Source organism: Strix uralensis, chromosome 4, assembly GCF_047716275.1.
Source record: "Strix uralensis isolate ZFMK-TIS-50842 chromosome 4, bStrUra1, whole genome shotgun sequence".
Taxonomy (NCBI): domain Eukaryota; kingdom Metazoa; phylum Chordata; class Aves; order Strigiformes; family Strigidae; genus Strix; species Strix uralensis.
In genome coordinates this window covers 57,594,481-57,608,339 of record NC_133975.1, presented here as the reverse complement: position 1 = coordinate 57,608,339, position 13,859 = coordinate 57,594,481, and the positions used below count along the sequence as shown (strand labels likewise).

General features: G+C 39.1%; 1 protein-coding gene across 2 annotated transcripts in view; it reads right to left on the bottom strand.

The window, feature by feature from the left end:
- Positions 1 to 3,018: 3,018 nt before the first annotated feature.
- TET2 (tet methylcytosine dioxygenase 2) overlaps positions 3,019 to 13,859 on the bottom strand; it is a 75,621-nt gene continuing 64,780 nt past the window's right edge. Inside the window, exons 7-10 of one of the 2 annotated variants that reach the window (XM_074866856.1) lie at positions 13,568 to 13,657; positions 10,861 to 10,998; positions 9,034 to 9,394; positions 3,019 to 7,746 (exon numbers count right to left, since the gene is read on the bottom strand). In XM_074866856.1, the coding sequence (XP_074722957.1) occupies positions 6,335 to 7,746; positions 9,034 to 9,394; positions 10,861 to 10,998; positions 13,568 to 13,657 (2,001 nt within the window). In that variant the 3' untranslated portion in view covers positions 3,019 to 6,334. The remainder of the gene's footprint in view (positions 7,747 to 9,033; positions 9,395 to 10,860; positions 10,999 to 13,567; positions 13,658 to 13,859) is intronic. The other variant, XM_074866857.1, reaches the window with a different exon arrangement.

The window sequence follows — 13,859 nt, the reverse complement described above, 5'->3', positions numbered from 1 at the left end:
TCAGCAACAGTTTCTATGCTAACTTCCCACATATCAGTTATTTCCTTTGTTGGTTAGAGGTAAGGCAAGTAAAACATGGAGCTGACTTATTTGGAAGTTCTGCAAGAATCTCTTCTAGTACAATTTTTGCCCTAATTAAACTAATTTAGGGAATCATTTACAGGTCAAAGTAAAGGGACCCAATACATAAACTTTGTGTGAGACATTTTGTTTTTCAACTAAGTGATGGAGGGAGAGCTATCATTGTAGCTCATGGGGTGGTGGGGGTAAAATTGTCAGTCATTTGAGACAAGATGGTCATTTAATGAGTGCCTCAAAATTATTAGTTGTGTCTGCATTAGGTAAACACAGCTGAGTGTAAGAGAAACTTGACAGATGTGTGTTTTTCAGAAAAAAAAGTTACTGTGTCAGTTAAATAGCAGAGTATTAATTTGCTGCTGAGATGATGATATCTACCAATTCTAATCTTGGTGCTGCTGGACTATCAGCAAGCTTCAGTGAGTTCAGCGTGACGCTTGTCACGTGAGTGTAGAAGTAATGGAGAGCCCTGCCTGGCGGCTGTGCTGGCAGCGTGGTGCTGTGCTCTTCTGAACAGCCTACAGGCAAGGGGATGTGCATTTCTATAAGTTCTGTTTTTCAGCTAGGTACAAACCTCAAGGTTCACATTTAAATCCAAGCTCTTGTTCCCCTGCTTTGAGTTTTACTTGCATGAAAAGATTTGAGCATTTTTAAAAAAATATTTCCTAATTCGCACTTGAAAGTAGTGGTGAAAATGTGCATATGGAAAAACCACCATTATCCACCTGAATCCCTGCTGCCTGCTGTAGGGTGCTTTACTTCTCCAAAAGAAAGCCTTTTGTTTAAGTGTTTTGGTCCTTTTCCCCACTCATCCATGCTGGATACTGTTCTGTATCTTTGAGCACAGTCACCTGTTGCTCTTAAATTTTGCCTGGGTTTGTTCACCCTGGCTTGGCTTGTCATCACAGGCTTTTCAGTCGTTCCCATAAAAAAGCTGTATTGTCCTCTCTGAGATGTCAAAAGGCAGAAAATGACAGAACAGATGGGTAAGAGAAGAGGAAGGGCAAGGCAAAAGTTACCTCGGGGAGCTGGATCCTCAGCAGGGCACCCCCAGTTGTAACTAGTTTTATCAGGGCGAGCCACCTGTGGTTTGGGTAACGATGGCGAGGGGTGCCTTGGTCACAGCTGCCTGAGGCACAGGAGCAAACTGCCCTTGTCTTGGGGAGAGCCCCTGTTTGTGGGAGAAGTGGGGTCGGCAGGTGCAGTTTGACTTCCCAGTGGCCTTGGCTGGGAGCACGTTGTGCCAATGTTTGCGGCAGCTCTGAAGCGAGATCTGTAGACGCGTGCTGAAGAGAGAGCCGCTTGTGTTAAAAGGCAGCCGGTGGGAATGTTCATTAATGGCAGGGTTTTTTTCTGGGGAAGGCTAAAGGGGTGATAGACCTTTGTTAAAGCGAGTGCATCTGTCGGTTCCAGCTGTCTAATGCATTAAAGTGCACCTGCGCACAGAAAAGAGCAACACTTGGCTGCTGCAGCGTGCGAGCCTGCCTCGAGACATTCCCATCTGGGAATATGCTGAGAGCCAGGGGTGAACATTACAGATTTTTTGAGTCTTAAATCACTGCTTCCCCAAGACGCATAGCTACAGGAATGTACGGAGTAGGGGGGCTTTCCCGAGGTGCGTGGCACTGATGGGTGGGGTAACCAGGGCTGACAACAAACTTGTGGTCTTAAAAAAGCTTGAAAAGCTTTCAAGTACCAATTTTTGCAGAAACATTTTGCAACTGTGGAGAGAGCAATTTCTGTCTCTTCCCACAGAAAAGAGTATTTCAGGATCCAGTCCTGATCTCCCTTGAAGTTAAAAGAAGGGACCATGAAAACAAGCTTTAGTCTGGTGACTGCAAGAATGTCTGTCCTGGTATGGATTCAGACACACTTTCTTATTGCTTTGGCTTTACTCTAGGCTATGTATGATTTAGATTGCATGTGAGGTTTTAGGCTTTTATAATTTTGTTGTTTCTTAATCATTTAGGTTGGAAAAGACTCTTTAGGTCATCAAGTCCAATCATAAACCTAACACTGCCAAGTCCACCACTGAACCATGTCCCTGAATGCCACATCTACAAGTCTTTCAAATACCTCCAGCGGTGGCTACACAACCACTTCCCTGGGCAGCCTTTTCCAATGCTTGACAACCCTTTTTGGTGAAGAAATTTTTCCTAATATCCAATCTGAACCTCCCCTGGCACAATACTACTATCTGTTGAAATATCCCACCATTTGGGAGGAATTTGAAATCAACTGAAAAAATGCGTAAACAGGTAGAGATAAATACCCCAACCAAACCAATGAACCCCTAGAGTCTCCCCCTTGTCCTGCCTCTGCCAGGGGTGCATTTGTGGCTGTCACTTGAGCGGTAAGGAAATTCCAACAATGAATATGCCATATTCATCTGTGTCCACAAACACTGGTAGGAAACCAGCAGCAATGCTCTACGCACTCTTCCGGCCCATAAAAATGCCTCCCTCCTTCACTGTAAACACCAATTTTGTTGAGCAGCAGCCTGGGCTAGGTAGCTAGCATCCCAACCCCTTAGAGGCAAGAGTCAAAGCAGGACTAGGAGTACATGTGACATCTAGATCTCCTGTTTGGAAGTCCCTAGTGATGCATTTTGTTTGAGTGTGATGCTTGAGTCGGGGAAGATGGAGGTGGGCTAAACCTGGGGGGAGGTGGGCCTGTTTCACTGAGAAGTTTGGGTTGTCCTGGTGTATCAGCTGATGCATTCAATTTCTAAGCTGCTGAAGTACACAACTTCCTCCACTTCTTATAACAGTTTTAGATTTAAGTTCCCCAGGCTAGCAGTTTTCCCGGACCCTAGAACCGTTGTCCGGTTTCCCTGGGGCTCTTGACCTGTAGCTGGTACTAGGGGCCATGTTTCACTGTGCTGGCTTTGTTATCAGCTGATAAAAATGACAGGGAAAGATAAGTTTCTGCAAGACAGACTTAGAGTGCATTAAATAAATATAAATTTTATTAAAAACACCCACATCTCAGCGTTATCAGGAATGATATAATAATAAACAGCTTTCAAATAACCTGCATTACATTACAATACTTACAGTATTTATAACCATCCTTGGATTCTTTTTATAGACATACCAAACATTTCATGAAAATGAATGAAACTAAAGTAAAAAAAAAAGAAGTAGAACATAAGCATAGAAAATGCACACAGAAGTTCATTACCTTAGTGTCAAACTGCTAAAGTTTCCTACACAAGTTAACCACTAGCTTTAGAAGTGAACTTTATACCACTGTGCGTCAATCAGGATGAAAAATTCATTCAAGTAAAGTTGACACCACTCAGAAGCATCTTCAAGTATGGCTATAGTCAACCTGATAATCCTATACAAGCAATTTTATGTCTGCTTTGTCATTCGTTCCAACTGAGGCAGGGTTCTGTACACCAAAAATTACAGTTCGGGTATTTACAATACAAAACTGATTCACCAACTAAGCTTCCTGCTCCTGCTGCCAGCAGTTTGGCAAATGACGGTGCACAGCATATTAACCAAACATCTACTATGGATTACACAAATAATGCAGGACTTTAAAAAAAAAAAAAATCACCAAAAGATGAAGATTTATAATGATTTAATTAATCTGACATATAACCATAATTTTTTTTTTTTTTAAAAAAGGCGAAACTTTTGTTTCAATGCAGTGGGTAAAGTCACAGACTGAGAATTAAAAAACAAAATTGCCATAATAAATATTTGACCGTTAAACCCAAAGGCCTCCTTTGATTTACTTGAGTTAGGTTGTGATTCTGTTAGATAAAATTTCTTTCGACCAAACTTAATCTTACAGTATATTGCACAAGATATATCTGGGACATGGAGGTTTGCATGTTTAGGGAAGCCCTTGTACTGACTGTACCTTTTCATATTTTTTTCATTACAGTATCCAAGAAGCCTTGTTTAGAGAGTGACTTGAACAACTCTAGCAAACAGTCACTTGCCAAACCCCTGCCTTACATTTTTCCCTTTAATCAGCTCAGTGCATTCTACTTTCTTTTTATTCGTTTGAAACAGGCAAAACATTCTAAATCTCTTAAACACTTTCATTACAATAAAAAGAGCTAACGAATTTACAAAATTAGTTTTAGTTACATCAATACATGTACAAGAAAAATTAGAGAAGGGATTCAAAAGAAAAGATTAAATCCCTGAAAAAAAACCAAAACAAAACAAAAAACCCAAGAATAATATATTTAACCTACAACAGCTTTACATACACACAGGTGACACGTTGGCATAGGAGAACATGAGTTGAAATATCCCTGAATTTTTAGAACCAAAAAAAAAAAAAGTTGAAGTTCAAGTTATACTTGCTAAAATGTCAAGTATTGAGAGTTTTTTTTGTTTTGTTTTTTTTTGTTTGTTTTTTTCAAAGGCTATTGGGGAAAAAGATGGTATACAATATATAAACTTTCATACTCAGTTCAATATCCTATTGCCAAACTAGTGTTGAGGTATATGACAAGTAGGAACATCACTCAAACCTTTTAATGTATTTTTAGCTCACATTATGATATATTTGTAGCAGGCTGAGTAGCACCATGATGTGAATTCAGCTCAAAACCCAAATATATATAGATTTAATATTTTTACAGTACTAAAATACTAAAGCATTGCGTTAAAAAAAGTTTTGTTTACAATTTAATTTACTATACAACTCTCCTGCTTTTTTTTTAATAGAAATTAATGATTTAAAACCACCACAGCAAGCCAGCTGCCTATTTTTTTTTTCTATTTAATCAACGGAATCACACAGAACTAACCCTGTTTCATTCATCTTGTGTAGGCATCAGTCTGCTCAATCTTCCTGGAAAAGAGGACACTTGCACTGAGAAATGACTTACACCACAATGTACATAATTATCAACACAAAAGCAATCTGCCATTCAATATTTGAAGAGCGTACAGATCTTTAAAAACAGCAGAAGCCCAAGCTAACTAGTTGTAGTCTGTTGCATGCTGCTAATTATTACCTGTGGTTAATATAAAATTCTTTCCTTAAAACTGTACATATTTGAGCAATGAACTTGTCATAATAATTGTAGAAAACAGTTTACAGTATAGCTGTGTGAGATGAGCACCAGAAAAACATGTGTTTTGTGTACTAAAGTATTCCCTTATATCCAGTAAGCCCCATTTTTACTGTAACTGACTGTATTAAAAATGGATATGTAGCCCACTAGCAGATGCACGGCTAAAACAAAAGTATTTAAAAGCTTTTTTTAGTTTAAAAAAATTATCTTTGCATTTTAAAATCAAAGTAAACTCTTTTTTTTTTTTTTTTAATGTCTTAGTACCTTAGCATTGTTCAAGTTGCCAAGCTTAGGTAGACAAAGTGCTTTTGAAACACTATTTAAAAAAAAATATCTCTCTATATATTTTATTGTCCTTTTCTAGGACTTGACTGGATGAGCAAAATCCAGAGGTCTTTTTAATTCCCATATGTTAAAAAGTAAGCTTATTTTAACACCAGGTAAATTCAATACATACATGAATGAAAAGGTCCTCCCTGTTGTTGAAGAACACTTGACTACATCATCGACATTTTGTTATAAAGGCATTAACTGTTCGACTGTTAAAATAAAGACACCATTCTCTTAGATAGCACCATGGTTTTAGAATATCCAAACAAATTCAGTGTTTTGCTGTCTATTCATTATGTTTTATACTTATCTACTTTGTTAAATAAAATCAAGAGACTAATAAGATTACAGTAAAAACTGCATGTTAAAAAGCCATAATTCCAGTATTTCAGTACATCATAGATTCAGCACCAGATGTTATTTTAAGATTCCTGCAGTTGTAATACTACAGTATTATTTTTTTTAGGGTTTTTTTGCTCCTGTTCCATGACTATGCAAACTTGATGACATTAAAAGTGGCCACAGATGTGCAAAACTGTAAGAAAAAAAAAAAAATCCATTTGCAGATTATCTCTTTCAGTAATGGAGCCAGTGTTTTCAAATGTAAATTGTGAAACACTTTTTTGTTTTGTTTTTGTTTTTGCATAGGATGCTTTGGTCTTGTTTCCTACGTGCCATCTGTGACCACTTAAAAATCAGTGGAAAATAAGTGCGCTAGTGAGATTACCTCTTTTTGCTGGTGTGCTGAGGCTTTTTCCACTGACGAGTTTCATAAAAACACTGTTTTCTTCTCCACCCTTGCCTTCCCCAAAACCTAAAGAACTACCCTACTGACAAGGTGTTTTTTCAAATGAGGTAACCAACAAAGGTGTGAAGTTAGATATATCGGTTGTAAGGCCCTGTAACCCGTGTAAAGGCATATGGAGATGTAGTTACTGTGGAGTCTGTGGTGACCGACAGTGTCCTTTGTGCAAGAGACTTGATGAAGCGCACGTACGTTGGCTCAGAGGGTTCGTGTGGCTCAGCAGGCTCCCGCTTTGCTTTTTTGCCGTAAGATTTCTGAGGCACGTAGTCTGGACCATACTTTTCACATTCCTCTTCCTTCTCTCTCGCCTTCTCAGCCATCTTTGCCTCCCACAGAGCCAGACCATGTTTTGGCTCATTCATACTCTTGTGCTGGTAAAAGACAAGGGATATTCTGGTGGGATGGTTCCTGTTGGGATTTTTTAAGGGAGTCGTTGCATGGAGCTCACGTTTTGCACACTCTATGAGGATTGACCCATGAGATGGAGCAACTGCCACTCCTCCAATTTCTGGATCCAGAAAGCTCTGCTCACTATCTGACCAGACTTCATCGGGATCCTCTGTTTTTTCTGGATTCAGCACATCAGTTTTATCTAAACCACCCTGGGGAGTAGTCCTATCATGGTTTTGACCTGGAAGCATGTTAGATAAACCATTAACTGCATGTGAAATCATTTCACTATCCTTATTTGGGAGATGCAGTGAATTAGGAGGACCACTAAACATACTTGGAGCAGAATGGTAGTCGTGTGCCAAGTGTGTAGGGGGTTGCACGTGATGATGTTCACCAGTTTTACTCATGGAGGCATAATCCATGCTCGGATTACTCAGATTAGATTTTAACCTTGAGGCAATCTCCATAAAATGGCCATCAGCCTCATGGGTGGAGTAAGAGGAAAAAGACCCTACGTGGTGTACATTTGGTCTAATGGTGCAGTTACTGAAGGAGTCTACCTGCATATTTTGGTTTCCATAATTCAAGTACTTGGGACCAAAACTCTGGTTATTCCCAAACCTATGCTGGTATAATGTCTGAATGGGTGGTAGACTTAGTTTAGACATATGGTCTTGGCTCTGGCAACTATACAAGTCCACGTGCTGATGCTGGGAAGGGTAGGAGCCCAAGTAAGAGGGGCAGTTGTCCATAGGTATGTTTCCATTGCATTGGTAGGGTGGATATTGGTTATTTTGACTTAATGATCCTGAATAAGGGTTCATGGGACTGGAAGAATTCAAATAAGACCCCGCAGGCTGTGATGAGGTTGTATAGAGGTTCATGGGACTGGACCCTCCATAGGGATCTGAAGTGTATGAAGAGCTTGGATAAGCATTGGCTGGATTAGGCAACCTTACATAGAGATTTGCAGAACCTGAACCCGAGTAAGAGTTAATAGAATTTGATTGAGGGTTGTTAGGGAGAGTGCGCTGTGGATGTTGATGTTGCTGCTGTTGTTGTGTGGCTGGTCCTGAAAGACGTAAAAGATCTGTAGATGTGAAAGAAAAAAAAAACCAGACAACAAATAAGCTTTTTTTTAAAAAAAAAAAAAGCCCCAACAAACTACATACTTTACAGACTTTTCATGATACTTATCTATGAAATTTCTAAGAAAAGTATATCATATGATACATTAACAGAGGGTCCCTTTCTCATATCTCAAATATCATCCTTTAAGAAGCTGAATAAGTACTGAGGCTACTCATCCTTTTTGGCATGTATCCAGTGAGATCAGATGCTAATGGCAATGGGGAAAAAGAGGACAGTGCAATCTGTTCAGAGTCACATGCACAAAATCCAGAGTTGAATCATCATTTAAGCAGCCCATGAAATGGAGCATCAAAGTGCTCCCAAACAGCCATGCACAAGGCGACCTTTTCCCCAAAAATAAATAATTCTTCTCATCTATATTAATAGAACTGTCTCCAAAAACCATCCCTAGCTTTATGTAAAAAACCAATGGTCACATTCACTGATAGGGAGAACAGTTCAGTAACAAGTGAAATTAACTGAAGACATAAGAGCAAAAACATCATTTGTTAAAGTGAAATGGCATGGTTTAATGGTTACAACCCTAGCCTGGGTCATGGGACAGCTGACTTCTCTTCATAGGTATTTCAGTGACCTTCTGGGTGGCCTTGGATGTATCGCTTTTTTCCTCTCTGAGAAAGCTGCTGTAACAATAAAATAGTTGTGATGAACTCCTTTGCTCAGGACTCTCAAATCTACTGATGAGAACTGCCAGGGATTGTTAGTGGGTTTTTAAACTCTTACTCCCCTAAGGAAAAACCTGCTCTGCTTTTGGTCTTGAAGTGGAGAGTACAAATAAAGAGGTTAGGCTTGAATCCCCTCAAATTAGGAGGTTCTCTGTAACAGTGGCAGACAGTGAGTGATGTGTAGGTTATTCTTTCTTTGGCAGCATCATCACACACTTCATGGCTTCTAGCACTACTAGTCTTTTAAAGGTACTTTACAATACACTGGATGGCAAGCAGAGATTGCAAACGCACCAGATTTCCGCAGGTGTTAACCATCCAACAGTAAAAGATTTCTCGTACAGATTTCTCTTTTTGCTTCTCCAGAGTTGACCACAATTTGGCACTCTAGTATTTATATATATGAAGTATTGATATTTACTTTCAAGAATTCTTTCCTTTTTACTTTAAAATGTTTTTGGGCTGAGAATAATGGTTTTCTTGAGACTCATTATAAAGGTGCTGATTTCTAGGAAGCTTACCACTGCTGATAAAGATCCCGATCAGATTCATGTGTTTACCTGCTAGCTGCTTTGCATGACCTGCGGCCTCAGAGTTGCCTTGCTTGTGGCGTGCTGCAGCAGACTTATCTCTTTCAGCTTTACTAGACCCATTCTCCAAGGAGGAAAGCTTTTCTGCAGCTGCTTTCTTTGCTTCTAGCTTCCTTTGCCGACATGTCTTAACAGGCTCTGCTAACATCCTTACTTTTCGGCGAAAGGAGGTAAGGACCTGGATGCTGCCATTCCTCTTCTTCTCCTCCTGGCCTTCAGTGCTTCCAAACTCATCCACATCAGAGACTTTGTATAACGGGAGCACGTGGAGCTGCTCGTCTTCTGGTGTTTGGCCAATTTCACGATTGTCTTCTCTAGTTAGTGTGCAAACCTGTCAGAGAGGTGTGTTAGAGTAACTCTCTCAAACCAGTCTGAGAAGAAGAGATCTGAAATACTAGCTTGTGCATTTTACCTTGCCCTGCCACTGTCAGCACTGGCATATGGCAAGCTATTTGTAAACTCTAAGTTTCTATGCAATTTATGCATAGCACAACAAGCCTGCAATTTCCTTTCTTCCATTGCTCTGCTGGACAATAGAAACAGAAGGTGTACATATACCTCCTTCTTGTACTTGTGCTGAGATGAACAGTATAGTTAGGGATTATTCTAATGTGAAATAAACTGTGATATCTATTGTACCGTGGCCAGAGAGCTAAAACAGTGGAACCTGGGACTTTGTACTCATCTGAAGATTTTTTCACTATAATATATTAGCTAGCTACCTATTCAAAATAGAGTGCACTATAACACACTGCTGTTGTATTTCACACCCCCTTACAATGGCAACTTCCAGGACTTTGCAAAGGAGCAAGACACTGTAATGTTAACAACAAGATTTAAGGAAGTTACTGTTGTGTCATGCAGCATGCTCATTGTGTTAGCTCCAGCTAAAACAGGTATTGGGAGGATCTCAGTGGAAAAAGATGCTGATACAGACATATTCTGTAGCAAAATCATTGCGTCAGCCAGTTTGGGGAAGAAAGCTTGACTAGAAATATATATTGTGTTGGTGGTGGTTGACTTGTCAATTAAATTAGACCCCGGAAACAGGAAAAATTTAGTTTGTATTAAAAAACTAGATATTCTCTTTGGTTGTAATATGAACTGCACTGTGAATCTAGGGAGTTGCTTCAAATTACAACCATGATGATTATTCAAAACTGATGATTACTTGTTCTCACGTTTACCCCAACTGTATTGTCACAGAGAGAGTAGGCAGGGAACAGAAATAATACAATACACATTGAAAACTAGCTCGCTTTTCTGGTATCTCCTACAGAACCTTTGCTGTACATGCTAGAGATCAGAACTGAAGAGTATAAAGGGTGTATGTACAATACAAAGGATGGCAAGGCTTGCAGACTTTCTGCTCGTCCCAAGCAGGAATGAAATCCACAAATTCCAAAACTCTCCTAGAAAGAAGTTATTTGTTTCTATTTTATTAGAAGATATAATGCAAAGTTGTTAGAAAAAAGTGTTTCAAGAGGACAAACATAAAGCATTTTGTATCAGGAACACTGAAACAGGCATTTCTGCCCTGCTGGGATCTTCTTTCCATTGTCTCCGCGGTTTCCCTTTTACCAGTTCTATATTAAACCTTTCTTTAATACACCATAAGTCTCATTCATTTGAATGAAAAATTGTGTAGGGGGTAGTAAGTTAGCTCGATCACTGCTTAATGTTTCTTTTTGTAGCAATCTGCATTATGCAAGTATAAATTTAAACAGATGGGAGATAATGAATTAAATATATGAAATTAGTGCTGGAGTAAGGAGGCTATATGCATCCTGGACTTACCAGTGTACTCCCGTTCTGCATATTGTGCAAGTCTCTGTGAGCATGAGCACAAAAATCCAGGCAGGCAGTGACCCCTGAGAATGGGCGACCTTCTTTTAAACCCAGGCGACACTCGGGTGCTCTGTGTTCATACTCGATCTGGAAAGAGATGACAGGTATCACTGCAACTGAGCTAGATGCTTCAGTACATGGAATCAGCACTGAATGCTCCACCGTGACAACATGCAAGTCTCCTAACATCTTAGAGGTGGCAACATACAGATCTTGAAGGCAAATAAAATCAAGCAATTTGATGGCAATTTCGTATCCATATTTCATTCCTTGCTGCTTTCTTCCCTCTTACCTTCTTCTCTGGCGTGATTGTGAAATTGGCCAATAATACTCCTCCTTGCATATTACTTTTGATTCTCTGCCAGTGGTTGGTGTTTTTACATGACAAATACAGTGCATGGTTTCAGTGTCTGGCACTGAGTGATATGTTTGTGTAGACTGGAAATATACCAAGCTATTAGGGGAAAATGGCTTTAGAAAACTGACTTCGGAATGACTTCAAGAAAAATAATAATTTACTTTTTGATTTGTAATATTTTGGCACGCTAAATATATATTTCACTAACTTAAGTACAACTCTAACCCCTGACCAAAAAGAGAGATAAATCAGTCAAGACAGTACTTTCTACTCGTGCACTCATTATTAAGGAGCTTTACAAAGAGTTGATAACGCAGCAGTAAACATTACACAAAAAGGAAGGATTTAGTAATGGAAGATCAAGCCTTAGACAAATGACAATTTCATATTTTATTTTGAAAATTAAAAATGAAACCACATTTGTAAAATGCTTTGCTGAAATTCCTGAATCTTTCAAGTGAATGCAAAAAAATCTACACTTTTAAGTTAAGGTAAAATTAGAAGTTTTGCCAAGTCTTGATCCAAGATCACTAAAAAAATGTCTAGTTTGCTCACAGACATTTATTTTTAAAATTTGGAATATTTACTCCCCTGGAATCTGAAAATAAAAGCAGACCAAAACTTGAAAGATGTAAACTTCTTTGGAATTAAACAAGAGTGGTCTGAAACGTTAGCCAGACTGTAATTGTCTGATTAAAGTGTACTGGTACAACTGTTCTCTGAGATGTTCGGTTGGGTCCAGTTGGAAAACCAGACCCTTTCCAATTCTAGATTTTAATCCAGTAGCAATCCAGACTTGGATTAGAATAAATCTTGGAACTTGGAATTTCTTTTCAGGATTCAAAGGGGGATTGGGTTTAGGGATTTTTGGCTTTAGAACCTTTTACAATACCATACAAACTAGGTCTCGATCATCTCTCTTTAAAGCCACTGATAATTGCTTGATCGCAGTTTCCCACAAATACAAGATCTGCATGAAACCCCTGAAATAAGACAAGTTATACACGTGCCTTATTACACAAGGTAAAAACTGAAACTTGTAAAAGCATGTATTTTCAAAAAGTGTCAGGCAGGACCACAGCTTACATGGAGAAAAGAAATTGCGAATTTTTGTGGGAGAAGTAAAACAGTCCAAGCAAAGAACCATTTTATTGTTCACCACTCCCTCATTTTGTCTTCTTCCTCTTCCTTTCTTCTCTTTCAGAATGTCTCCCGGATATTTGGACAGATAACACAGCTAGTGGGCACGTGGCCACAGTTTCCTCCATAATGAATCTCCAAACATAATCTGATCAGGTAAGTGAAATTGGATAAGTCTGCACTGAATCTGCTTACCCTGTCTAGTTGCTACTAAATATGCAGTAAAGGAGTGAGTTTTACAGCAAATAAAAACAGATAGTTTTGTGTCAGTTTACTGTTTCCTTTACAATTGAAAATCCATCTTATGCTGGTTGCTACAGCATAATGCTGTCAACAGGAAGGAAAGAAGATCTCGGTTTGCAGTGATGATGATAGTTTGGAGACTATAAATTCTGTGAATGTTTGTAATGGTAGTGAACCTGAGTGACAACAATGAAGGCCAACAGTTAAGCGTTTGCAAGGGGTATGTTGTCAAATTTTGATGCAAATATCTGAAAGACGCTTGGTAAAGGAACGCAGATGAGAGACAGCCACACCGGGAACCTCATAAAAGCTTTGAATGCGCTAGTATCTGTGAACACTGCTTCACAGAAAATATGCTTGCGTGATCCCTCATGCAAGAATGTTGGTGCAGGCACTTGTGTGCATGTGCAGGGCTGAGTGTGTTCAAAGATGAAACTTTGCTTTAAAAGCATGTTTGTAATGGCTATTTTGGTGAAAACTAAATTAATCTGCCACTTGAGAGAGCAGAACTGAAACTGTGGCTTCGGGACTGGAGTGCAATATGATACGCTGCCTTCTGGCACTGTTGCCAATCTCACACCATCTTCATGGCTGTTTTGCTAGTTTGGCTGATGACTCATGCTAAATCCAGAAATTTGTGTTGTAGAGCTGAAGAGTTCTGCTCAAGTGTGAAGTAATTTTATTGTGTTGATGTAGGTGAAAAGATTAGTTCTATTTAATGGACCGAATTCTGTGGGGTTTACTTTTGAAAGCATTTTAAGTGGAATTGTTCATTTCCATTTGTCTTTACCCTGATGTCAAAGGAATGCTGGCACAAAATGTACATAATGTTTGGTGCAAGGTTGAAGCATTGGGAAGTGTGGTAAAAATCAGATTATTTGCATGGCCGCTCCAATTCCTTTTTCCCCAGCATACCTGGTTGTTATATGCATCAGGTGCAAGCTTCTTGTAGGTAGGTGCCATCAGGGTTGACAGATTCTGCAAATTGGATTCGAGTTTTTCTTCCTGTTAGGACATGAAATAGAGTTCAATGACACTTCCATACTGTATGTATGGGATCTAAGAAGTTAGGATCTTTACACGATTATGTTTAGAGTAACGAAGTAGTAGTGTAGTGTGATCCTTGCAAGAGGACATCATATACTATAACCTTAATTTGGTTTCCATTAAGAAACACATTCTTCAACATGAAGATGGTTTAGATCTA